This window comes from Talaromyces stipitatus, genomic scaffold (genome assembly GCF_000003125.1).
Source record: "Talaromyces stipitatus ATCC 10500 scf_1105507295527 genomic scaffold, whole genome shotgun sequence".
NCBI classification, from domain to species: Eukaryota; Fungi; Ascomycota; class Eurotiomycetes; order Eurotiales; family Trichocomaceae; genus Talaromyces; species Talaromyces stipitatus.
Window position 1 is genome coordinate 1,896,557 of NW_002990114.1, and position 23,177 is coordinate 1,919,733.

At 46.9% G+C, this 23,177-nt stretch overlaps 14 protein-coding genes across 14 annotated transcripts, besides 3 other annotated features; 9 read left to right on the forward strand and 5 right to left on the reverse strand.

The window, feature by feature from the left end:
- Positions 1-713: 713 nt before the first annotated feature.
- Positions 714-1,385, forward strand: TSTA_087470 (uncharacterized protein; the record flags this gene model as incomplete). The annotated part of the gene is made up of 3 exons (XM_002478429.1): positions 714-740; positions 771-856; positions 920-1,385. The coding sequence occupies 3 exons, from the start codon at positions 714-716 to the stop codon at positions 1,383-1,385; spliced, it is 579 nt and encodes a 192-aa protein (XP_002478474.1).
- Positions 1,386-1,655: 270 nt separating this feature from the next.
- On the forward strand, positions 1,656-2,530 carry TSTA_087480 (uncharacterized protein; the record flags this gene model as incomplete). The annotated part of the gene is made up of 2 exons (XM_002478430.1): positions 1,656-1,914; positions 1,953-2,530. 2 exons carry the CDS (start codon positions 1,656-1,658, stop codon positions 2,528-2,530), a joined length of 837 nt encoding a protein of 278 aa, XP_002478475.1.
- A 369-nt stretch (positions 2,531-2,899) lies between these two features.
- Positions 2,900-3,997, forward strand: TSTA_087490 (aflatoxin B1-aldehyde reductase GliO-like, putative; the record flags this gene model as incomplete). The annotated part of the gene is made up of 2 exons (XM_002478431.1): positions 2,900-3,434; positions 3,486-3,997. The coding sequence occupies 2 exons, from the start codon at positions 2,900-2,902 to the stop codon at positions 3,995-3,997; spliced, it is 1,047 nt and encodes a 348-aa protein (XP_002478476.1).
- A 91-nt stretch (positions 3,998-4,088) lies between these two features.
- TSTA_087500 (uncharacterized protein) lies at positions 4,089-4,587 on the reverse strand (the record flags this gene model as incomplete). The annotated part of the gene is made up of 2 exons (XM_002478432.1): positions 4,089-4,383; positions 4,466-4,587. The coding sequence occupies 2 exons, from the start codon at positions 4,585-4,587 to the stop codon at positions 4,089-4,091; spliced, it is 417 nt and encodes a 138-aa protein (XP_002478477.1).
- Positions 4,588-5,006: 419 nt separating this feature from the next.
- Positions 5,007-5,054: a sequence feature (AT_rich).
- Positions 5,055-5,270: 216 nt separating this feature from the next.
- TSTA_087510 (hydantoin racemase (Dcg1), putative) lies at positions 5,271-7,775 on the forward strand (the record flags this gene model as incomplete). The annotated part of the gene is made up of 4 exons (XM_002478433.1): positions 5,271-6,254; positions 6,490-6,515; positions 6,679-7,075; positions 7,131-7,775. The coding sequence occupies 4 exons, from the start codon at positions 5,271-5,273 to the stop codon at positions 7,773-7,775; spliced, it is 2,052 nt and encodes a 683-aa protein (XP_002478478.1).
- Positions 7,776-7,966: 191 nt separating this feature from the next.
- On the forward strand, positions 7,967-9,640 carry TSTA_087520 (gamma tubulin MipA, putative; the record flags this gene model as incomplete). The annotated part of the gene is made up of 6 exons (XM_002478434.1): positions 7,967-8,066; positions 8,131-8,243; positions 8,302-8,355; positions 8,400-8,582; positions 8,629-8,919; positions 8,966-9,640. The coding sequence occupies 6 exons, from the start codon at positions 7,967-7,969 to the stop codon at positions 9,638-9,640; spliced, it is 1,416 nt and encodes a 471-aa protein (XP_002478479.1).
- A 150-nt stretch (positions 9,641-9,790) lies between these two features.
- Positions 9,791-10,627, reverse strand: TSTA_087530 (uncharacterized protein; the record flags this gene model as incomplete). Its single annotated transcript, XM_002478435.1, has 2 exons — positions 9,791-10,293; positions 10,345-10,627. 2 exons carry the CDS (start codon positions 10,625-10,627, stop codon positions 9,791-9,793), a joined length of 786 nt encoding a protein of 261 aa, XP_002478480.1.
- A 549-nt stretch (positions 10,628-11,176) lies between these two features.
- TSTA_087540 (phosphotyrosyl phosphatase activator) lies at positions 11,177-12,427 on the forward strand (the record flags this gene model as incomplete). Its single annotated transcript, XM_002478436.1, has 2 exons — positions 11,177-11,815; positions 11,855-12,427. 2 exons carry the CDS (start codon positions 11,177-11,179, stop codon positions 12,425-12,427), a joined length of 1,212 nt encoding a protein of 403 aa, XP_002478481.1.
- A 664-nt stretch (positions 12,428-13,091) lies between these two features.
- Positions 13,092-13,760, forward strand: TSTA_087550 (nuclear protein, putative; the record flags this gene model as incomplete). Its single annotated transcript, XM_002478437.1, has 2 exons — positions 13,092-13,172; positions 13,380-13,760. The coding sequence occupies 2 exons, from the start codon at positions 13,092-13,094 to the stop codon at positions 13,758-13,760; spliced, it is 462 nt and encodes a 153-aa protein (XP_002478482.1).
- Positions 13,354-13,376: a sequence feature (AT_rich).
- Positions 13,761-13,823: 63 nt separating the features above from the next.
- Positions 13,824-13,852: a microsatellite.
- An 849-nt stretch (positions 13,853-14,701) lies between these two features.
- On the reverse strand, positions 14,702-15,307 carry TSTA_087560 (uncharacterized protein; the record flags this gene model as incomplete). Its single annotated transcript, XM_002478438.1, has 3 exons — positions 14,702-14,723; positions 14,810-14,907; positions 14,975-15,307. 3 exons carry the CDS (start codon positions 15,305-15,307, stop codon positions 14,702-14,704), a joined length of 453 nt encoding a protein of 150 aa, XP_002478483.1.
- Positions 15,308-16,158: 851 nt separating this feature from the next.
- On the forward strand, positions 16,159-17,578 carry TSTA_087570 (DUF6 domain protein, putative; the record flags this gene model as incomplete). Its single annotated transcript, XM_002478439.1, has 3 exons — positions 16,159-16,469; positions 16,528-17,261; positions 17,319-17,578. The coding sequence occupies 3 exons, from the start codon at positions 16,159-16,161 to the stop codon at positions 17,576-17,578; spliced, it is 1,305 nt and encodes a 434-aa protein (XP_002478484.1).
- Positions 17,579-17,919: 341 nt separating this feature from the next.
- Positions 17,920-19,569, forward strand: TSTA_087580 (Arp2/3 complex subunit (Arp2), putative; the record flags this gene model as incomplete). The annotated part of the gene is made up of 8 exons (XM_002478440.1): positions 17,920-17,938; positions 18,084-18,130; positions 18,204-18,350; positions 18,400-18,520; positions 18,585-18,689; positions 18,739-19,304; positions 19,353-19,430; positions 19,480-19,569. 8 exons carry the CDS (start codon positions 17,920-17,922, stop codon positions 19,567-19,569), a joined length of 1,173 nt encoding a protein of 390 aa, XP_002478485.1.
- A 197-nt stretch (positions 19,570-19,766) lies between these two features.
- On the reverse strand, positions 19,767-20,835 carry TSTA_087590 (6-phosphogluconate dehydrogenase family protein; the record flags this gene model as incomplete). Its single annotated transcript, XM_002478441.1, has 3 exons — positions 19,767-20,034; positions 20,083-20,750; positions 20,815-20,835. The coding sequence occupies 3 exons, from the start codon at positions 20,833-20,835 to the stop codon at positions 19,767-19,769; spliced, it is 957 nt and encodes a 318-aa protein (XP_002478486.1).
- Positions 20,836-21,199: 364 nt separating this feature from the next.
- TSTA_087600 (bZIP transcription factor, putative) lies at positions 21,200-22,826 on the reverse strand (the record flags this gene model as incomplete). Its single annotated transcript, XM_002478442.1, has 2 exons — positions 21,200-22,350; positions 22,403-22,826. 2 exons carry the CDS (start codon positions 22,824-22,826, stop codon positions 21,200-21,202), a joined length of 1,575 nt encoding a protein of 524 aa, XP_002478487.1.
- Between the last annotated feature and the right edge of the window lie 351 nt (positions 22,827-23,177).

The following is a 23,177-nucleotide window of genomic DNA, read 5'->3' on the forward strand; positions in this document are numbered from 1 at the left end:
TATACAGAGCACGCGTCTCCTCGTCTAGTGAGAGACGGGCGGTGTCTCTTCTGATGGTGATAGGCTGATAGCTCCATCAAACAGGGAAATCATGATGTATAAAGGAGGTACGTAATTAGAATACCTGGGCGAACACGTGACTATGGTGAGATTAGGACAAGACCATCGATTATCTTCTTGAGATAATTCTTGCTAGTAAATACATAACTCCGGTTTCTCTTCGAACGCTTTCACTATATTGATTTCAGTTTTCAATTTCTAACCCACATATATATATCTACGCGTATTTCCATTTGAGCTAGGTATCATCCTCAGCCGCTCAGAAATAACTACTTAAAGAATCATTCAACTGCGATTTTGACTTTTCCATTTATCAACAACAAAAAGAGTCATCCCTCCGAAAATGGACGGAGTAAGTGCAGCCGCGAGTGTAATTGGCATAGCTGGCCTCGCATATTCCAGCAGTCAACTACTCTATCAACTAATCTCAGACATCCACGACGCCCCCTCAAAACTTCATCAATATCAAAGCGGACCTTGAAGCATTATGTCAAATCATAAAGTCCCTAGAACAAGGCCTCGAACAAACAGACAGCAATGAAAATGGGACGAGATTGTGAGAGGCACAAGCCTCGAATCTAACAGAGACCAAACCAGCCTTAGAAGGATGCCGTGATACATGCGAAGAATTCAGAGCTACCCTCGAAGGGATCATGCGGAACTCCACGAACAATTCTCGGGTTAGTTTACGAGACAGGATCTGATTACAGTTCAAAAATAAGCAGATCGTCGCATTTCAAAGTCGGCTGGCGAGTTACAAGTTGACGCTTGTTATTAGTCTTGACTTTCTTACGCTGTAAGCAGGACCCCAATTACCCCTCTTTTCTACTGCCACTAAAGAAAAAGAAAATACGTACAGTAAAAATACGACAAAGGATCTCGAGACTACTCGGGCACTGGAAAACAAAATCGAAAACGCTACAAGCCGGTTTGCAGGTCAAATGCAAGGCCTACAAATCGGACTACAGACATTTCTCGAAGCAAATGCTACTCCTACCCAAAATGAGCCTCAGCTAACTGACACGCAAATCGAGCTCGCAAAGGAACAAGAGTCCAGAATTCTGCAAGCTATTGAGCAACAAAATATTGTCCTGGGTTACTGCTATAGGGCATGTATGGCAGCACTTCGGGGCACAACCCAGGTTACGGGAAACACGTACAAGTATGTATCAGCATCTGATGAGGTAAAAATGCTTGTAGGCGATGTGGGGAATGTGTCTGGAAGTGCAAAGCATGTCTATGAGGATATTACTGCGGGGGGAAAGTCGCATGTGGTTGTAGGAAATATGCAGGGGGAGTACATGAAGGATTTCTTTGGGAAATAGTAGAAACAAAATTGCTGTTTATACACCATAGACTTTCTTGATGAGTTTGATGGGGCTGAGTAATTCAGCTAGGAGGCTATATGCTATGCCATTATTCTTGTAGATTTCGTAACTCGCATGTATTTGTATGCAATCTCCGTAAGCCACGTATTCAGCCTTATGCACAATCACTGTGAACGGTCAAAAGCTACCCCTAGGTAATCAGGCTTATAAAGTGATTTGTAGCGCCCCTACGACCGCAATTTGCCACATCGTCCTGACGATTTCATAATGGGGGACACATCTGATAAGAAACCCTCCACCACCGAGGAAGGCGACCTCGAAGACGTCGAGCAAAAATATACCGAGTGCTATGGCAGACTCCAAGCTGTATCTCCGGGTGGCTCGTTCGAGACAAACTACGGTCTCGAGATTTGCCGACTATCTGCATTGATAACTCACTTCAACCGCTGGGGAACAGCCATGGGATTCACCAAGATATCGACCTCTTCGCCGTCAACGGAGGAGCGCTCAAAACGACTATCCGGAAGTCATTTGCCTACCTCTCTGCCATTGCCAGAGCATTAGATAGTGCAATGGAAGAGGAATCAGTCTTCAAAGACACGGCAACAGAGGAAGAAACCCGGACTCAAGACCCGAAGACCCAAATTGCAAAGTCGACCGAAGGGGTACAATCCTTGTATGCAGGTTTGCAACGAATCAACGTATCCCGAGCACCGACGAAGGGCTTACCCGAGACAAATAATGTCTCCGTAACCGTCTACGAGAAGGAAACGTTCGACATAATGCTACAAACAGTGCACACTCAAATCCACCGACTGAGCGATCTTTTCCCATCCCTGAAAAAGGAGCAAGGGTCGCTTGCTTCTGATGAAGTCCATGCTATCAAGAATGCCAGGAAGGATAGTATTCTATGGCTCAATGAGATTGTCACTTCTGATGATTCCTTCCTTCGTGAAGCGCTGGACCAAGAAATCGCCAATAATAGGGACTTTTATACTGATATAGAAGTCAAGGAGAAATTTCACGGCCAGTTCGGTAGCAAGTATGCCAAGGGGGAACAGCCAAGCAGGCCGACGACTTGGAAGGGAATCGTCGCTGGGGGAGAAGCAAATGTTCAATTTGGTAATATTTATGGATTGTGACTTTTCCTTTGGCTGAGCTTCAAATGAGCTTCATTTTGTTCGATATATCAAGCCATCTGAGCAATCAATCTCACACGTGTGCCTGACCGAGCTCCTTTTGTTAGAGGTACATAGATGCTGCCGGTTTTCCGAGAACGAGGCATTTAATACGTATATACAGTGAATTGGACTTCAGGAGCCGATATCGCAGTAATTATCAATGAGGAGCAGAGTCAAAAAAATGACGAATCTTGAATAAGAGTAATATATATAGAGGGGTTCTACCCCGCTCGGAGTACTATCCGATCACTTTTAAAAGCATCTTTCTTCCTTCATCCTATTCGACCAAGACAATCAGTAATAATATCGATCGTCTCAAAATCAGTCAAAATGGTTCTCATCGCCTCAACAGGAAAACCCCGAGTCATCCTCGGGTTAATGACCTACGGTCCAGACCCTACCACCGGTGCACGCATCACCAGTCTCGACGAATACAACAAACACCTCGACTACTTCCAATCCCAGGGCTATCACGAAGTCGACACCGCGCGTGTCTATGTCGGCGGTAAACAGGAAGCATTCACCCGTGAAGCCCGCTGGAAAGAGCGCGGACTCAAGATTGCTACCAAGGTGTACCCGACAGAACCAGGATTGCACAAACCCGAGACATTGCGTCGATTATTTGAGACTTCGTTGAAGGAGCTGGGCACGGACCAGGTTGATATTTTCTACTTGCATGCGCCTGATCGATCGGTGCCGTTTGCGCAGACGTTGGAGGAAGTTGATAAGTTGCATAGGGAAGGGAAGTTTGTGGAGTTGGGGTTGAGTAATTATACGGCTTTTGAGGTTGCGGAGATTGTGACTACGTGCACTGAGCGAGGATGGGTTCGACCGACCATCTACCAGGGCATGTACAATGCCATTAGTAAGTTTCAAGCTCCCAGATTGTCAGGGACTTCATACTGATAGGTGCTAGCACGGTCAATCGAGACTGAACTCATCCACGCCCTCCGCAGATACGGCATAAGCCTCGTAATCTATAACCCTCTTGCGGGCGGCCTATTCTCCGGCAAAATCAAGAGCAAAGACATCAAACCCGAAGAAGGCCGATTCAGCGACGTCGCCATCTCCGGCCCTCGATATCGCGAGCGTTACTTCAAGGACGAGACCTTCAAAGCCCTCCAAATCATCGAAAACACAGCCTCCAAAAACAATCTGACACCACTCGAGATTGCATTCCGCTGGCTTCGACATCACTCGGTTCTAAAATGGAGTGATAAAGGCGGGGATGATGGTGTGATTCTTGGTGTAAGCGGGTTTGAGCAGTTGAAGAATAATCTTGCCGATCTGGAGAAGGGACCTTTGCCGCAGGAGGTTGTGGATGCTTTGGATGAGGCGTGGTTGGTTTCTAAGCCTACTACGGCGCCTTATTGGCATAATGAGCTCAAGTATACTTATGATACGCAAGCGGCTCTTTTTAAGAAGTGATTTTGATATAGTTCACTACGTTCAGTGAGTTTATCTAGTGTACATTGGATATATATATATAGACGAATATGATGTTGATATCTCAGTTGTATCATTGCTTCACCAGCTGAAACAAGACATTATCCTTATTATCATTCGCGCCTCCAATACACGTACTCGAGAACGGACTATCTCCACAAACAGCCCTCGCCGCACGAACACACCCTTCCCAACGCCCCTTGGTAACAATAATCGTTGTCCCTGGGGTCTCAACCTGCAGATTGAAGCGCGCATCGCCCGAGGCGCCACTGGTCGTCGTGGGCGCGCCCTGGCATTGTTCGATTTTGCCTGCGATTCCGCCGCAGATTCCGAGGATGGCGACGTTGATATTGTGACTGTTTAGCGTTCTGGAACTTGTCAGCTTTCTTTATTTCTTTTTCTTTTTTTTTTTCCGGGGGGCGGGGGAAGGATGTAGGTGGAATGGCTTACACGCCAGGGGCTGTGCATGTGGTGTTGGTGATGGCATTAGGGTTGACGGATGTGTTTGCTGGTTGGGGCAAAGCTATGGCTTGCGCGATGAAGAGGACAGAGCTGAATATATGTAAAAGCATCGTGTCGGTTGAAGTCTATTAGTTGTGATGTTGCAGATCGGACGAGATTTATATATAAGATGATTAGAGGTAAACAGACACGTTCGGAGCTAGGACACTTTAATGATATGGGATCTTAAAAAATGGAAAGATCGTTTTAGAAGGTATACATTGATGCTATATATACTGGCACAAAAGTTTTGGGCAATAATTGTTCCATCTGAAGCAAACGATAATAACATTGAAGGGGCACTGAAAATATCCCCTGTTTTGTCTTGTCTTGGAGCCGGCTATAGCTTCATATTCTCGACTCTTCAAAATATCGTCAGGATATGTAGTCGGCGATGTGAGACGTCTGTGGTTGCAGCTTAATTCTGTGTTGGGTAAATGAGACACCCAAATAGAGGGGCCTGTGTCAGACAGAGTGCACATGTTGGTAGTTAATATTAACTATAATATAGCTATAAATAATAATATATATAATATAACTACGGAGTATTGTCTTATTGTACATTTTCTCTAGGCCATACGTCATGAGCATCAGATAAGCTATCTCGACTTGTCCCGAGAAACTTTTTCAGGTTTCCAATTTCCCGTCGTCATCTAAACATCCACAGTGCTTAGGCACGAGAGCTCAGATTGCTCGCTCTAGACAGGACCGAGAACAAATAAACCACACTCGATAACACGATAAAATCATCAACATGAGGAACCAAACCCCCACCAGTTCTCGCTCAACTCCCTTCCGAATCCTCATCATCAACCCTAACACCTCAACTCAAATGACAGAGTCCCTCAAACCCATCGTCCAGGGACTCAACTACAACGACATCCAATTCGACTATTTCACTGCACCAAATAAACACGTCACCTTACCCGACGGCAGAGTCATCGAGCCCGTGCACAGTATCAATTCCGGTGAAGACTCGATACAATCAGCGCACCACTGTCGTCCCTTTGTGGAACCACTCATACCCAAATACGACGCCTTTCTGGTCGCATGCTACTCGGCGCATCCGCTCGTGGGCATGCTACGATCAACTATAAAAGCACTTGAAAATAAAGCGCGACATTCAGACTCGGGGACACTACACGTTTTCGTTGAAGAGGAAATAAACCCGGGTAAAGCAAAGAAATATGTTACGGGTATATTTGAGGCTAGTGTGACCAGTTCGTTGATGCTGATTAGCAGTTTTCATCTTTTGGCGGATTGGAGTCACCATAAGGCGCAGTCGCAGGATACTTGGGGCATTGTCACGACCGGCGCGGTGTGGAAGGAGGAGCTTACCAAGGCTGTGGGGTTTATGATTAATGGGCCGGAGGAGAGTGAAGAGAAGAGGAGGAAGTTGTTGAATGCGGAGCATACGAGTCCGACGCCGTCGCCTGCACCACCTTCGGTGCCGCGGTTTGCGGGCGTGGAGACTACGGGGTTGACAGCTGTAGAGTTACATAAAACGCCGCCGGAGGAGGTACGTCGACGGATCATTGATGCTACTGAGAAAATCCTCAAGGGGTCTTCGCATCCAGTGCGAGCCGTGTGCTTGGGTTGTGCTGGAATGGCTGGAATGGAAGAGGCGGTGCGCGCAGGGTGTATAAAAGCATATGGAGAAACCGAAGGGGAGAATGTGCATATAGTGGATGGCGTTGTAGCTGGAGTTGGATTACTTGTGAATTCCTGCAAATCTCGGGTTTAGTTCAGTCGTTGTGCACACGATGTAGCCGTTTGATGATTGATGATTGATGACCTGTTTGATATCGATTCGGCTTGTATATAGGTTGCTATCCGTCCTAATGCTAATATAACTTTTGATTAACCACTAGATCAAATCGTATATAGATATCTAGTTGGTAGATATAGCTGTCTCCAATCCATCTTGAATTTATGACCTTACTGTGTAATTGATAGATTGTGAAAACTGATAGCCGGTCCTCAAAAATAGCACCGAGATGTAAATATTCCCCCTTTATTGTGTCATGTTGAAGCAAGACATATCGAACCTTGGGAAATATCAAGACTGTCTATCTTTTCTTATGGAAGGTATATATCAGTTACCAGGTGATATAGGTACAGAAGCCGAACATACACTTATCCTGGGTTTAACTTTATACTAGAGCCAATGGCGCCAATCCCCAAAACAGCAACGCGCTCTTCTTCAATCGCCCCGTCTCTGGCAGACTTCCTCAAAACATATCAGACCTCCATCTTGGCGGTGAAGCCGATTTCTATAAAGAACGTAGACACCATTTGGAGGTTCTTGGATTCCATGCTCTGCCAGAGGATAAGAAGGCGCCGATTGGAGCGGTAGAGTTTGAGGGTGTGCGAGGACCTCATGGTACGATTCCGATCCGTTTGTTCTATCCAAGAGCAATAATATCCAAAGCCAAGGACGATGGCGAGGATAAGCAGGTGGTTGTACTCGTATATATGCATGGAGGTGGATATACGGTTGGCTCGGTGGACGAGTTTGAGAATGGATTGAGATTACTTGCCGAAGCGGCAGATGTAATAGTTCGTCCCACACTCATCGACATGATATAAGAAGAGCAAAAAATGCTAACAATAGTCAGACCATCGGTGTCGAGTACCACCTCGCTCCAGAACATCGTTTCCCGACCCAATTAGACGAATTCTCCGCATGATCGACTGGGCACAAGGCCCCGAGGGCCAAAGCCGGGGAATCAATCCAAATCTCGTCTTTGGCGGCGGCGATTCCGCCGGAGGAAACATGACGGCTGCCCTTGCTCTGCGTCGTCAAGATCAGAGACTGAAAAACATGGCTGGTCAGATTCTGTTGTATCCCGAAGCGCGAATTCCATTTGATACACCAGCGGCAACGGAGAATAATACTGGAGGAAGTCTGTATCTGGTCTGTAATGGGATTTTCAGTTTTGCAGATCATTATCTTCCCAAATCGCCGCGCGAAGGGGCGTATCCGCCGAGTCATCGATACGTGAGTCCTGGCATGCAAAAGGTCGAGGACCTGCAGGCTAATCTACCGCCTGTCGCGCTATTCACGTGCGGATGGGATCCGTTGAGGGATGTTGCGGTAGAGTATGGAAGTAAACTGCAAGAGGCAGGAGTGCAGGTTAACTGGCACCATTATGAGCATTTGACGCATGGATTTTTGCAATTTGCGCCGTGGTCGAAGGAGCGTATGGATGCTACAATGGATGTGGCTAAGGTGTTGAAGAAAATGGCTTATAGTTGAACTGTATAATATGAGTTAGTATTTGGAAAGACACGAGATAATTCAAATATTAGACTAAATATTGATGCCTGAGGCATAATTGATAACGATAAGGCGATAAGGCACATATCTTGACCTCCGCGCGGCCTAACGCGTAATCATCAACGCGCCTTCTTTCTCTTCACAGAACCAACTCATGATAACGACATATAATGCCCAGGTATGATCAATTTGACTTTCTGTCTGTTAAACCGGATATTGACTGTAGCAGAGAAATCATCACAATTCAAGCCGGCCAATGCGGCAATAACGGTGCGTTTGAACCCCGCTACATCGATTGCCGATTCTATTCAAAGGATGATCTGACTGTTACTAGTCGGCAGTCAATTCTGGCAGCAACTCTGTCTCGAACATGGAATAAATCAAGACGGTAATTTGGAGGAGTTTGCGACTGAGGGCGGAGATCGGAAGGATGTTTTTTTCTATCAGGTTTGTTGGCTACTCTTGACCTTGACTATTTTTCAAGTTGACCAGGAGCTCTGTGTAGAGTGACGATACGAGATATATCCCCCGAGCTATTTTGCTTGACCTCGAACCTAGGGTACGTCCGATCCACTAGCTGTTAATGTCGTCCTAACTGTTAAGGTGATAAACGCCATTCAAACTGGACCGTATCGAAACATCTACAACCCCGAAAACTTCTTTATAGACCCTCAAGGCAGTGGCGCCGGAAACAACTGGGCTGCAGGTTACGCGCAAGGCGAACATGTTCACGAGGAGATTTTCGATATGATTGACCGGGAGGCTGATGGGAGCGATTCGTTGGAGGTATGATTTAATTTGCTGTGTGAGGAGATGATAGTAACTGGTGTAGGGCTTCATGCTGCTACATTCCATAGCTGGAGGTACAGGCTCCGGCTTGGGAAGTTACATGCTCGAACGGATGAACGACCGATTCCCTAAGAAACTGATTCACACATACTCAGTATTTCCAGATGGGCAAGCGGCAGATGTTGTTGTCAATCCTTATAACAGTCTCTTGACAATGCGACGATTGACACAAGATGCCGACTCGGTTGTTGTCCTGGATAATGGTGCATTGTCGAGAATTGTTGCCGATAGAATGCATGTGCAGGAGCCATCTTTTCAACAAACGAATCAATTAGTATGTCTACTTATACTTGTGTCTATCCATTATACTAATTTCACAGGTTTCAACCGTCATGTCGGCGTCAACCACCACACTCCGCTACCCAGGCTACATGCACAACGATCTCGTCGGCATCATCGCATCACTCATCCCCACACCCCGAGCCCATTTCCTCGTCACGTCCTACACACCCTTCACAAGCGACAACATCGAACAAGCAAAGACGGTCCGCAAAACAACAGTCCTAGACGTCATGCGCCGACTCCTCCAACCCAAAAACCGTATGGTGTCCGTCACACCCAGCAAATCAAGCTGCTACATCAGTATCTTGAACATCATCCAAGGCGAAGCCGATCCCACCGACGTCCACAAATCATTACTCCGAATCCGTGAACGACGACTTGCCTCGTTCATCCCCTGGGGTCCAGCAAGTATCCAAGTTGCCCTAACCAAGAAATCGCCGTATATCCAACACACGCATCGCGTCAGTGGACTGATGCTTGCCAACCACACTTCAGTCGCGACGCTCTTCAAACGAATTGTGCAACAGTACGACAGACTGCGAAAACGAAATGCGTTTTTGGACCAGTACAAAAAGGAAGCACCCTTTGCAGAAGGGTTGGGTGAGTTTGATGAGGCAAAGGCAGTGGTTGTGGATTTGATTAAGGAGTATGAGGCGGCGGAGAAGGAGAATTATTTGAATCCGGATGCTGGGCAGAAGGAGGTTGCTGCATGAATTTTTTTCCCTGTCTGTTTCGGTCTGCTCTAGTGATACCTCCTCAATTGCGAGGGTAATGCCGGCGTTATTTGATAGGTGCAATGACAAAATTCAATATGTACTAATCCCCAGAAATATATACAATCATAGAAATAAACAAGAAGAAAATCACAACTCCCTCGCCGTCGGCGCAATAACCAAAATAACCACAAAACTCGCAATCACCAACCCAGCCGCCACAAACGCTACCAGCGCAACACTTCCTCTACTCGCCGGAAACTTCCCACGCACAATCCAGTATTGAGACTCAAAATAGCGATGAAACCCAATAATCAGAATGAGAATTGCGATACCAATGAAAGTTGCACCGAGCGGTTTTCCGATATTTCCGTATTGCCCGCTTGTGGTCGCTGTGTTGGCTATTACGTCTATTGTATCTGGTGATGATGATGAGTATGACGGAGGGGGAGCCAGGAGGACTTCGAGGAGAGATGGTGATGATCGTATGGAGTTTTGTAATACGTTATTGGCGTTGTCGGAGAGAGAGGTTTGTGATGTAGGGCCGGGGTTGGTGCATGGTACGGAACTGTTTAGACGGAATAGTTGGGTTACTGCGATGCCGATGGAGGCGAAGGAGAGTGATGTTCGGAGCCAGGCGAGGAATGTTCGTTCTGCCACTGTATTAGTTGAATGCAATGCAAGGAAATATTGAGAGATCATACCTAGAGCCAGATGGTCTCGTGCAACACTGCCTTTATTGTCTAGTTCTAAAGTACCGTATTTCTCGGCTATGCGACGATACCACGAATGTTCCGCGGCCGCGTCTCCTTCGTCCGCTTGATTTGGGTTGTTGTTGTTGCTGTTAGGAGTCTGATTGGTGCTGTCATTGGGTTTTCTGGTTATTTGCTGTGCGCCCTGTTGTGTAGAAGCAGTGATACCGTGGTCTCTGAATAATTGGCCGGTGGGTTGGAAATCGTTCCGGTCTACTCCATTGACAGCTGCCATTTCGAGGGCCGATTTTCTTTTTCTATGCTGTGGATTGGCGTGGGGTGTTGACTCCAGCAGTGTCAACTCCCGAGAGTAAACAGTGTTCCTTTTTCTAGTCGGCTATGTTTTCGATAGAGTTCTTCTTATGCACAATTTCTGGGCCAATCACGCAAAAAGAAGCCACACGGTTATGTATGGAGATTAACTGCTTGTTCGTCAGTCACTTGAGTCTTCGAGTTTAGTCTATAGCCGATAGACAGGAACTTCCTACCTTTTGCAGGGCAGACTCGATTACATAGAGACGTGAGTATATGAATTTGAATAAACAGAGCCAGACTGAAGAGACTTCAGTCTCGTGAAGCAATTGCAGTCATGGGATATCCGGGGTTGACCAATGACGCTTAGCCTCGGGATCTGCGGCTCCGTTTCCGGTGGCTCATGTAATCAGAGCTCTACTTGCCTCTTGCCTGATCATATCGCCTCTACTACAACTACAACAACTACAACAAAAAGAAGCATGATCTGTTAATTTTCTTTCACAAAGTTCATGTCAATGCCACCTGCAAAATGAGTACAGACGCAAAACCCGATCTATCAAAAAAATTAGCTGAGCTACGCGCCAGCAAAACACGACGTTCCCCTCCTACAAACCAACAAGACCCGACACCAGTAACACCACCTCTCCCAGCTCCTATGGATCTTTCTTCGCATACATTCAGTCGACCAACCCGTCGTATCCTCTCGCCAAAAGACCTCGAGACATTCACATCTTCTCCCGCATACACTCTTATCCTTGCATTCATATTCGGTCTATCAGACAAAGTCCGCGGGCGGGCTATTACGGATATCCAGAACGAACGAGTACCAGAAAACATTGAAAAGATTCTACGCATAATCGACCTACTGGGATCACTGGTTGAAAAGAACCCTGCACTAGACCAAGGAGGATCTCGATTCGGTAACCCGGCGTTCCGTTCCCTCTTCGATGATAATGCTTCACAGTGCCCGGAATGGCATCGCGAGATATTGGGGATCGAAAATACAGAAGCAGTGGATGAAGTATCGACGTATTTAATTCATTCCCTTGGCTCACGGGATCGACTCGACTATGGTTCTGGACATGAACTGCATTTCATGATGTGGCTTTTGTGTCTGTACGAATTAAGATTTATCTCCGTCGCGGATTTCCCCATGCTCGTTTTCAAGGTTTATTATAGCTATATGCAATTAATGCGCCGAATACAGACGACGTATTATCTCGAGCCTGCCGGGTCGCATGGTGTCTGGGGTCTGGACGATTATCATTTCCTCCCTTTCCTATTCGGAGCTTCCCAGCTCGTGGGACATCCATATATCACACCGCGCGCCATTCATAGCAGCGCCGTCCTCGACGAAGAAGGCGATAAATACGTGTACCTCGACCAAGTGCGATGGGTCGACAGCGTGAAAACGGTCAAGGGTCTCCGCTGGCACAGTCCTATGCTAGACGACATCTCTGGCGCAAAGAGTTGGCTCAAGGTCGAGAGCGGGATGAAGAAGATGTTTGTCAAGGAAGTGTTGGGGAAACTACCGATTATGCAGCATTTCTTATTTGGGAGTTTGATTGCGGCGTCTCCGGAGATGGGGCAGCAGCAGTCGGATGAGTCGTCGTCGTCATCTTCTGAACAGCAGCAGACCGGCCATGGTCATAATCATACGCATGGAGATGACTTTTGGGGGGATTGTTGTGGTATCAAGGTTCCTAGTACTATAGCGGCAGGAGAGGAGATGAGGAAGCGTATGGGTGGTGGGGGGTTACGACCGATTCCGTTTGATTGATTGACTTATGACTACCAGACTGAAATAAATATGGCGATACGTATAAAATATATGTATGTACTATCACGCCGTTCATGGATTGCCACGTAGGTTGATGTGCCCAAGCGTATGTACACGACGTTTATTTAACTCAATATGTGCCAATTTTCAAGTATGGAGTAGTCGATTCTTTGGTATGCATGGCTAGGTCTAGTGGCTAGTGAACCCGCGATAAGATTTGAGCATCACCTGATACATACAGTACAGTACAAATTCTGCTTGCCACGTCGTTGTCTGATGTCCACTTTACTACTGTTTGAATCGTTTCAACTAGTGTCTAACGATAGTAGCTATGGAGTAGCTGTTGATAATGACTTTTCGAGTCTAGCAATGATACCATTACCATTGCCCGAAAGTCTGTCGTGAGCGTGCATACTTACAATGACTCATCGATACTCAGTCGATTGAACCGTCTGAAGACATTAAGGTCCTCCTCGAAAACAGATGGACAAGATGTAACCGACTGAAACGTGTAGGAAGCTGATCTCGGGCAGTACCTTGCTGCCTGAGGTGTCTGTGTTCCGCGTTATTTCCGAATCCGGCTGCTCTGTACTCTCCATGATATCCGTAAGAATTCTCAAGAATATTGATTGGTAATATTGCTAGAACGTGAATTGTCTAATAAATGGGTCTGTCGGATCGCCGTGTCGCCTCATCAGCGTGTCCACCCAAGACAGGCCGACCCAAGGTTTCCTTACTTATGTTAGTCAGTCACTCCTATTATTAAGGGTCTAACCGCTTACGGACTGTCACAGTATATATACCGTCGGCTTCCCCTTCATCCCCAACCTTCTTGCCTATATCTATCGTCTTTGTTGCGCTTTAGCCCGTTCTTTTCTTCACCACACTCCTCCTCCCACTTCACTCTCAGAGACATACTGTGTCCGATATATATATTTATATATATATTGAGTCCTTCCCTCCGGTAGCTCACTGTCGTTATCTCTCGGCCGTTATCGGACACATCACCGAGCTAGGAAACTCTCCTCCTCCTTCTTTGGCATCGCCACTCTACAAGAGTTTTCTCTACGCGTCGCATACCTCTACCACATCTCCCACAACAACTCAGCACATCATGCCTGTCCGCAAACCCCGTTGCAACTTCAAAGAATGCAAAAACGCAGCTCAACGCATCATCGGCGACTGCACATTCTGCAACGGCCACTTCTGCGACAAGCATCGCATGCTCGAATCGCACGCCTGCAGCGGCCTGGAAGATTGCAAGAAGGAATCCCACGCCCGAAACGCAGATAAACTCAACAGCGAGCGAACGACCGTCATCAAGGGTGTTTAAGCCTTTCGCACACTTTTTGCTTCAAATTTTGAGCGATTCGGTTATCGTTATACAATACCCGGATTTTCTTTTCTTTTTCTTTTTTTTTTTTTCAGCCCGATATTTGCGGGTTTTGCGAGCTGATTGCATGGAGTTGTACGGCGTTTTTTTTCCCTCTTTATATCTTCGTTTCACCTCTATGACATGACTATGGCTAGGACTGGGGGTTTGGATTTCTTTCGGATTGTCGTCCTCTCTCTGCCATATCTTCCGATTCGAACGCCGATATTCCTTCCTGACTCTTCGGACACCACGTCGCTATAACTGGCAGTATCGGTCTGGGCTTGGGATCGCAGAGCAGCGTTACTGGCGCTTCCGTGGCCATGGTACAAGGACCATCAAGGACGGCTATTCGCGATTGGGGTGCTTGTCAGATAATATATATTAAACATGACATATCTACATCTACACATATTGACCTGATTCGAGCTTATCGCATCGTAGGATATACGGGTAGTCTATCTATGACTCACCCCTTATCTAATCCACCGATAACCCGTCACCTCATCCAAAGACAAACCACATCCAGATTCAATAAGATTCAATAAATATAGAGAAATAGACACATCAACAATCAACTGAATCTTCGGTCATCAAATGAATACATCCACGTAGTGACTTGAGATCTGATCTGCAAAGACACGGGACCAAACCCGCTTCTTTCTTCTGTCCAATCAACTGCCCGGCTAAACTGGGGATCTTTGTCGTCAGCGGCTGGAGGAATGGATTCATCGTATGTTGCTATTAATAATCTTGTAATTTTTATGAAGATGTCGTAAGGCTGGATGAAGTTTATTTGATTTGTTTCGGAGGAGGTATTTCCGACGTGGTTATTGCGTATGTGGATTCATGACAGGAAATCTAGGAGACAGAAAAAACAGGAATGATAAAGTACAACCGCATTATCCGGGTCCGATTTTGGGCCTGCAAAAGATATCGTCAGTTGCCAGTTAGAGAAGAGGTACGAAAGAAAGAGAACCAAAAAAAAAGAAAAAAAAAATTGGACATACATGTCGTGATGCTCACTGAGCGTACTCAGATATCGATTCAATTCTTCCACTCGTTCCTTGTGTGTTTTGACGCCTTCTCGGCGCAGTCTGTCGTTTAACTGTTGATTGTCAGTTCCCTTCTTCGTATAGAGTAATATTCGACTAGGGTAGACAGAATAAACGAACCCTTTTCTTCCGTTGTTCCTCGTATTTCCTCTCCGCCTCAGTCTTGTATACAACCCGTTTCTCGCCAGAGTCTGAGATCTCCTCATTCAGTTTCCTGCCATCACTCTGGGCGCCCAGAGCTACCTCTTTTGATACATCTTCTTGCCCAGTCTCTGCTGCTGCTTCTGTCGATTCCGCCCTTGTCTCTTCCCCGGCTGAAACCGCAGCGCCCTCTTCCTGAGGTTTATGATGCTTCTTCTTCTTCTTCTTTGTCTTGTCTACCCGGCCATCTTTGACGCCCTTGAGCTTCAGTTTTCCGCCTCCACTGATGGTGGAGTATTCATCGGCTGGCATTGCTCTTTAACCTCTGTCAGGTGAAATGACGTCTGGTTATATGATTAAATCATTTTTCTCCTTGAAAGGTACCTGCACCCGGCTTTTGAAGTGATGTTAGGCGTAGATATCCGACAGATATCGACATGAGTTGCCGTGATGCCTAAGGCCTCAGGCTGTAATAACACGTGACTTCCTGATTGATCGACCTGGTTTCCATCAGGCGCCATGTCCCCGTCTGATTGGTTGTTGCACTTTGATCCCCGGATTGTACTTCCTCGCATCCCTTTCAGTCTTCAGACCCTACTTGTCAATACAGCTGACGCAATACTCATTGACCATTTCTATCGAACCATTTATCTCATCTCTTCTTATTATCATAGCCAACTTGGATTTGCACCTAATAAACCTCGTGAACACTGACTCCCACGCGGTCAGATCAGCACCGCCTAGTCCATCCTTAGCGTCCCTTGATACCAACATACCTGGCCGATTGGCATATCAAATCCATTCACTTATCTCGCTGCTGCAGATGACTCGGAACAAGCTGAACCTTGAGATTACGTCTCCTACATAACCCGGTCACGCTTACTGTCACTACCTACCGAATAACAACCCTCGTTTTGATCATACCGCCCCGCTTCCTCCAATCGCCGAAGTAGCCACTTAGTTAACCATCGTGGCTTACAAATTACGGTCGTTGATTTACTTATCTATTCGATAAACAAACCGTCATTGTGGCTTCGTCTTCAGAAACCGCACGCCTATCGAGGCCTATTGACGAGGTAGAAGACGAATCCCTTCTTATTCAACATCCACATCCCGACAACTTCAATGTCTGGGACGCAGAAGGCGAAGAAAACGAACCCGAAATGCCGTTCCACCGCCCAGCCCTAAACAACGCCCATTCGCAACAACCATTACTAAAAGAAGACGGAGGACCGCGACGGGAATCAAACACCTTTGCGGAATCCCAGGATCGTCTCCTAGGAAGACCGCATATGTCTCGCAGATCGACGTTTCGCAGTCGCACGCCGGATATAGAAGATAGGAATCTGACTCGGCGGAAGTATGTGTTGGCGTCGGGGTTCTTGTTATTGAGTTTGATTAGTTTTGTGATTCAAACGGAGACTGCGGTGTATATTCAGCATGAGCTCCATTGGGATAAACCGTATTGCATGCTGTGCGTCATTTGCCTCCTTTTTATAAGGCACTAATTTCTCATCTGATATCTGTGCTAGGTATTTAACCCACGGTTCATGGTCGTTACTATGGCCAGTCCAACTATTGGTTCTGCGAATCCAAAAACGAAAATTATCGTGGGACGCTTTCTGGCGACGACATGTCTTCTTACTGCGCACCACGGCCCAGATGATCGAGCGGCAGGACCTGCATCTTACCACGCGGGACGATCATCGATCTCCAGTCCCCTATATGCTGAAAACAACGGCTTTCATAACAACTGCCTTGACCATTGCCGGCGGTTCCTGGTACGTTGCAGTGAATATGACGACAGCCAGCGATTTGACCGCCATATATAACTGCTCCGCTTTTTTTGCCTATGCATTCTCTGTTCCGCTGTTAAAAGATAAACTCCGTTTCGATAAGATTTTTTCCGTGTTGGTGGCTATTATCGGCGTTTTGGTCGTTGCCTACGGCGACTCTGGTCAAGAGGCTGGCGAGAGCAAAGGTTCGGCTGATAATCGCATGCTGGGGAATATTGTTATTGGCGTTGGAAGTGTGTTATATGGTTTATATGAAGTGCTATATAAGAAACTGGCATGTCCCCCGGAAGGCACGAGTCCAGGACGAAGTATGATCTTTGCGAATACAGTGGGGAGTTTGATTGGAACGTTCACATTGTTGGTCTTGTGGTTCCCGTTACCTATCTTGCATTGGACGGGATTGGAGACTTTCCGTTGGCCTACTGGTGAAGCGGCGTGGATGCTTCTGATTTCTGTTTTGGCAAATGCCAGTACGTATACCCTGAGCACCGACGAAGTGTCACAATAACTAACTGATTTCTTTCCAGCATTCTCCGGCTCCTTCTTAATCTTGATTTCATTGACCTCACCGGTCCTTTCGTCAGTAGCAGCACTATTGACGATATTCCTGGTTGCCATCGTGGATTGGCTACGAACCGGCAAACCCTTGTCTGCTGCCGCTCTGTCCGGTGGCGTTCTCATCATTGTTGCATTTTTGTTGCTGAGTTACAGCACGTACAGAGAGCTTGACGAGGAACGGAAGCGCCGTTTGATAGAGGATGGACCTGATTCAGATAGCGATGATTAAGTCGTTGTACTTGGAAGTTATTGTATGTAATGCATGGGCGGAGCCATTCTTTAGAGCTTGTATAGCCTTTATTTATTCTTTCGTATACAAGGCATAGTTACTTCGTACAAAATCATTGTATATGGATGCCTGTGGTGGAAACATGTGGAGTAAACACCGGCTAAGCCTCATTGGGCGGACACATCGTCACTCTCTCTGAGCTGCTCTCCGACTTGACAGTTTCCCCGCCTAGACACAACACCCCTAGAGCATCACGACAACTCCGTGCATTGAATCTGTGTATTCCTTGATGTCAATTCTTTTATGACACTTGAGACCGACTACAGCACAACAAAGTCACAATGACGGACGCGCCTATTGGTGAGTTAGACCTGGTGGTGGCTTGTTTATTCATCCATCCCGCTTTGGATGTATTGCCCTCGTGCTCAAGCATCCAATGCACGAGGGTAGCTTAGTTGCGATATTCGAGAGAATTAATGCGCTAATACTTGGTATTCGAATATAGTTTTGGACGGAGGAACCGGTTTCCTCAAAGTCGGATATGCCGCGCAGGTATATAGCCACACACAATCGCACCACCACAATACTGCAGATTAAAGCTAACGTGAGGTGTCACTGTCCAAAGAACTTCCCAGAACATCAATTCCCGAGTATAGTCGGACGGCCAATCCTTCGATCCGAAGAACAAGGGGAAAGCGATATCGTGCTCAAGGATATTATGTGTGGAGATGAAGCGGCGGCTGCTCGGTCGATGCTTCAGATTAGTTATCCTGTATGTCAAACTACAATGAGCGAGATGAAGGGGAGCTAATGGTTGGTAGATGGAAAATGGTATTGTGAAGAAATGGGATGATATGCAACATCTATGGAATTACACATTCTATGACAAGATGAAGATTGATCCGACGGGTCGGAAGATTCTGTTGACAGAACCGCCGATGAGTGTGTTCCCCCTTCACTGGAAAAGATCATATATGGCTGGAACTGTTGATGCTGATATATGCAGACCCTCTCAAAAACAGACAAACCATGGCCGAGGTGATGCTTGAAGGTTACGGATTCGGTGGTGTATACGTTGCGATTCAGGCTGTTTTGGCTTTATATGCTCAGGGTAAGCCCCTCCATAAGGCCCGATCGAACGATGCTAATCAATTACATAGGTCTCAGTAGTGGTGTGGTAGTCGACTCTGGCGATGGTGTCACTCACATCGTCCCCGTCTTCGAATCAACCGTTTTGAACCATCACATCCGCCGCCTCGACGTCGCCGGACGAGACGTAACCCGAAACCTGATTGCGCTCTTACTCCGTCGCGGATATGCGCTAAACCGAACCGCCGATTTCGAGACTGTGCGCCAAATCAAGGAAAAACTGTGCTACGTTTCGTATGACCTTGAACTGGACCAGAGACTCTCAGAAGATACGACAGTGCTCGTCGAGTCGTATACCCTCCCTGACGGCCGCGTTATCAGAGTCGGTAGTGAGCGATTCGAGGCGCCGGAATGTCTGTTCCAGCCTCATCTGGTCGATGTTGATCAGGCAGGTATTGCGGAATTGCTGTTTAACACGATACAGGGTACGGATATGGATGTGCGTAGTAGTCTTTATAAGGCTATTGTGCTTAGTGGTGGAAGTTCAATGTATCCGGGGCTGCCGTCGAGGCTGGAGAAGGAGTTGAAGCAGTTGTGGTTGACGAGGGTGTTACAGGGTAATCCTGAACGATTGAACGTGAGTTTCTCCCTACGCAGTAGTTGCGCATTTCTAATGTCTGGGTAGAAATTCAAGGTGCGCATCGAAGATCCACCACGACGAAGACACATGGTCTTCCTCGGTGGTGCTGTATTGGCCAACCTGGTATGTCTATCCTCCTTACAACAGGAGTATCAAACTAATGGTATGACAGATCGCCGACAAAGAAGACATGTGGGTAACCAAAGCCGAGTGGGAAGAGCAAGGAGTCCGCGCCCTAGACAAACTGGGCCCGCGACAGTAAAACGTCTTATCGTCTTTTTCTGCGTGTTTGCTTGTTATATAGCGTAGGCTGAATGGAGGTCGTGCGATGCGTTGACCTAGGTATTCGTCAGGTTTAGTACATAGACATCAATCAAACCAGTCAAAATCAACTTGAATGTATTAGTATCTATATTCTATCTAATAATAAATCCAAGCCTTCACGGAGTGTAGGTGAGGTTACTTCCCGCCGCCCTGTCTACTCTTCTCATTCCAAAACGCCAATCCAGCCTTTTGCCTTAGTATGCCGTACATGGACGAACTATCCAAACACTCCCCGGCATAATCCCTAGCAGAGGCCATATTGTCCCTCGCAAGTTCGACGGACGGCAATTCTACACCCTTATCTTGCGCAATACTCAATGCGTGATTTGCGTCTTTGATGGCGAGTGATACGCCGAAGCCAGGACGTGTGTTTAGCTCAGGTGCATAAGCGCCTGTCGTTAATCTTCAAACTCGGTTAGACAGTACTCAAATAATAGAAAAGGAGGCATACCGTTTCGAATACCCCCCGGCAATAGGCCCAAAAGCTTCATTAATCAACTCCTCCATCGCCTCCGTTCCCAACCCCGTTTTTTCCGCAAAGACCTGTGCTTCACCCACGGTCTCCATCAGGGAGACAGTAACAATATTTCCTGCGATCTTGAGTAGAGAAGACTTTGCAGGATCTTCGCCGCAGTCAATTACTTTCCGGCCCATTACGTCCTGGATTAGGGGTTTGATGATATTGTGTCGTACTTCGGGTGTTGAGCCTGCAAGGGCAAAGACTAGTTTTCCCGCTGTTGCGACGGGATTCCCTCCAAAGACGGGTGCGCAGAGAAATGAGGCGGATTTCGATGATAGTCTGCTCGAAATGGATGTGATGGTTTGCGGATGAACGGTTGAGCAATCAATAAAGATTTTGGAGGCAATCGACGTCCCTGGACTTTCAATAGCAGTGTTGATTAGAGATTCTAAAACAGCATCGTTTGAGACCATGGTGAAGATTATGTTTGATCTTGAGACGAGGTCTTTGAAATTTGATTGAGGGACGGCGCCGAGTTGTTGGAGGCTATCGCCTCGGGAGAGCGTGCGGTTAGAGTAGAGCAGGCTTAGGGCTTGGGTTGAGGAGAGATGGCGTTGGAGATTTGTTGCCATAGCGAGACCCATGGAGCCCAGGCCGTACTATTGTGCCAATATTAGCTGGATTCATTCAGATTGAGATGACGATGTGTATGGATTGGTGTACCCAGCCGATTTGAGTTGCCATGATGGTCTCTGGCGCAACGGTACTGATGGCTGTCGATATGTCAATGAGATATCTCGATCTACACTCTCAGAGTCAGACTTTATATACCTATGTCTTTGAGTCAATAGCTTGAGATATCAGTTTAAATATACCGGGATAGGCAAATGAGTCCGCGAGAATAATTCAGTTTAGTTCGGCAAGTGGAGCTATCGATCTTATCAATTGATCATATATCGGCCGATATCTTATGTTTAGATGGATAACTAGTTAATGGTTTGCTTTGTATGATTAAATAAGTACAATATCAAAATTCAGTACTATACAAATCCCTAGCTATCAATAACACAGACCCAAGAAAGAAGAAATGAAGAAGAAAAGAAGAAAATCAAGATGGCCGTGATCTCCTCCCATCAGCTTTAATCCTAACCGCATCCACCAACGCCGGAAACGCCTCTGCAAACTCCGTCCCAACAGACCAATTATTCAAGTCTCGAATATGCCGCTCAAACACCGGATTGATGAGCAACTCGTCCGAGTCTGTGTTATGCAGCAGGCAATCCGTGGGTTCGTACGGCCAGTTACACGAGATTGTGCGTGTATAAGGCACAAACCAGTTCTCAAAGGGATAGTCCTGATATGCATAGGACAGTCGGTCGCGGACTTTAGGCCAGAGTATGTAATCCATCCAGGCTGGATGAGGGTTGAATAATTGCGCAGGTCGGGGTGTGAGCCAGTGCGGGATGCGGTCGTAGTTCTCTTGTGTAGGGTATATCTGCCATCGCATGATTTGGAACATGGTGTACAGTGTGCCCACTTGTTCTGGTAAGGAGGATATGTCGGGAAATGTGCGTAGGATGTCGCTGAATACTTTGGAAATGGAGTAGGAATATGTGCTGCTCTCGGCAGGATTCAAAAGTGATGATACACTCGGGTAGGCAAGTCGTTGTTGAGTGCCACTCGTCAACTCGCCGCGACGGTTTTTGAGAAAATCCAAAAAGATGGAGTCGAGCGGACATGTAGGTTTGAGGTTGTTGATAGCTATTAAATTTGCTAGACGGTGATCGTTTGGCCCGGCTGAGACCCCTGCCCTAGTAGTAGATGAGGCGGACGGGTCGATCTTGGGCGAATCAGGACTATGGCTGTGCTCTGCTGATAGCTTCGGAATGTCTCTAATTTTAGGGATGTGACGAGGATTGTCCAGCAAAAAATTCAGAATAAGTTTTTCGCCAAACTCTTGCGTCGCTAGTTGCGGATTAGGGATTACGCTCATCACGCTGACGGTAGCCGGTCGAGGCGCGCATTGAAGTTCGACGTTAGTCGGAGACAAGTTCCCTGCAACTGAGTCCGTCCAGGAGTGATCCAATTGATGATATTCCAAACTTATTGGTGTGTCATGACTTCGATCTGTGAGCGGGGATGGGTGCGTCGTTTCTGCTGGTATTGGCAGGGCGTTCGTTGGTGTTAATCCGGCATTAGTCGTTATTGGTACTGTGGTCGACGATAACGTGGCATTTGTTGGAGATATTATTTGAAGCCCTAGTTATGTTAGCGCATTACAATATAATTCTTTCAGGATAGAAAGAAATACCATCTCTCTCTACCAATGGCTGCAGTATATTCATCACAGTACTCAACCGGCGCTTAATCTCCTGGTTCTCTTTCAGGATCCTCTCCTTTTCCGACACCAAATTCTGTATATCCTGATACGGTTGCTGCGACGTCAATTCATGCACTCGCCGCTCCAATGCCTCAATCTGTGCCTTTGTACGTTCCCGTATCGCTCGCTGCGCCTGCCGATCGTTTGCGCGCTTCCTGGCCAGTTGCTCTGGCGTCAAATTGGCCACTCCGCGAGGACTTGCGCTGTTGATTTTGCGTTTTGTTCCGGCGACCATGTTTCCGTTATGATGATGGGTTGGTAGGTCAATTGGTTCCATTTGATGTTCCACTGCATGGTTGAGTGCGCCTATGGACTCTGCCGAGGGTTGCTCGGGCTTGACGTCTGGTGACTGCATGGTTCGTCTATCAATTGCGGATTACCAGTTGTTTCTGAACGCTGTTGAATCTCGTCGATTTTGAACGGATATGGCGCTATGATCGAAGGCCTCGCTCAAACTAGCATCGCCATACCCCATCGGGCGCATTCTCTATTCTGTTTCCATGAACGCCGGCGAAACGGCAAAATTGTGCTGAGCCGACGATTTTTCGGTCCGAAAGCGAAATGAAATGAGTTCAAGGTATTGCAATGTGTTTGTAATTGGGTTGTTCAATATAAGCGCTCACTTCGGCGGCGGGGGCAAGCAAGCTCGAGATGATCGCATCAAGTGGTATGTTACCGAAGAACGGGTAAGGTGCGAGTCGACAAA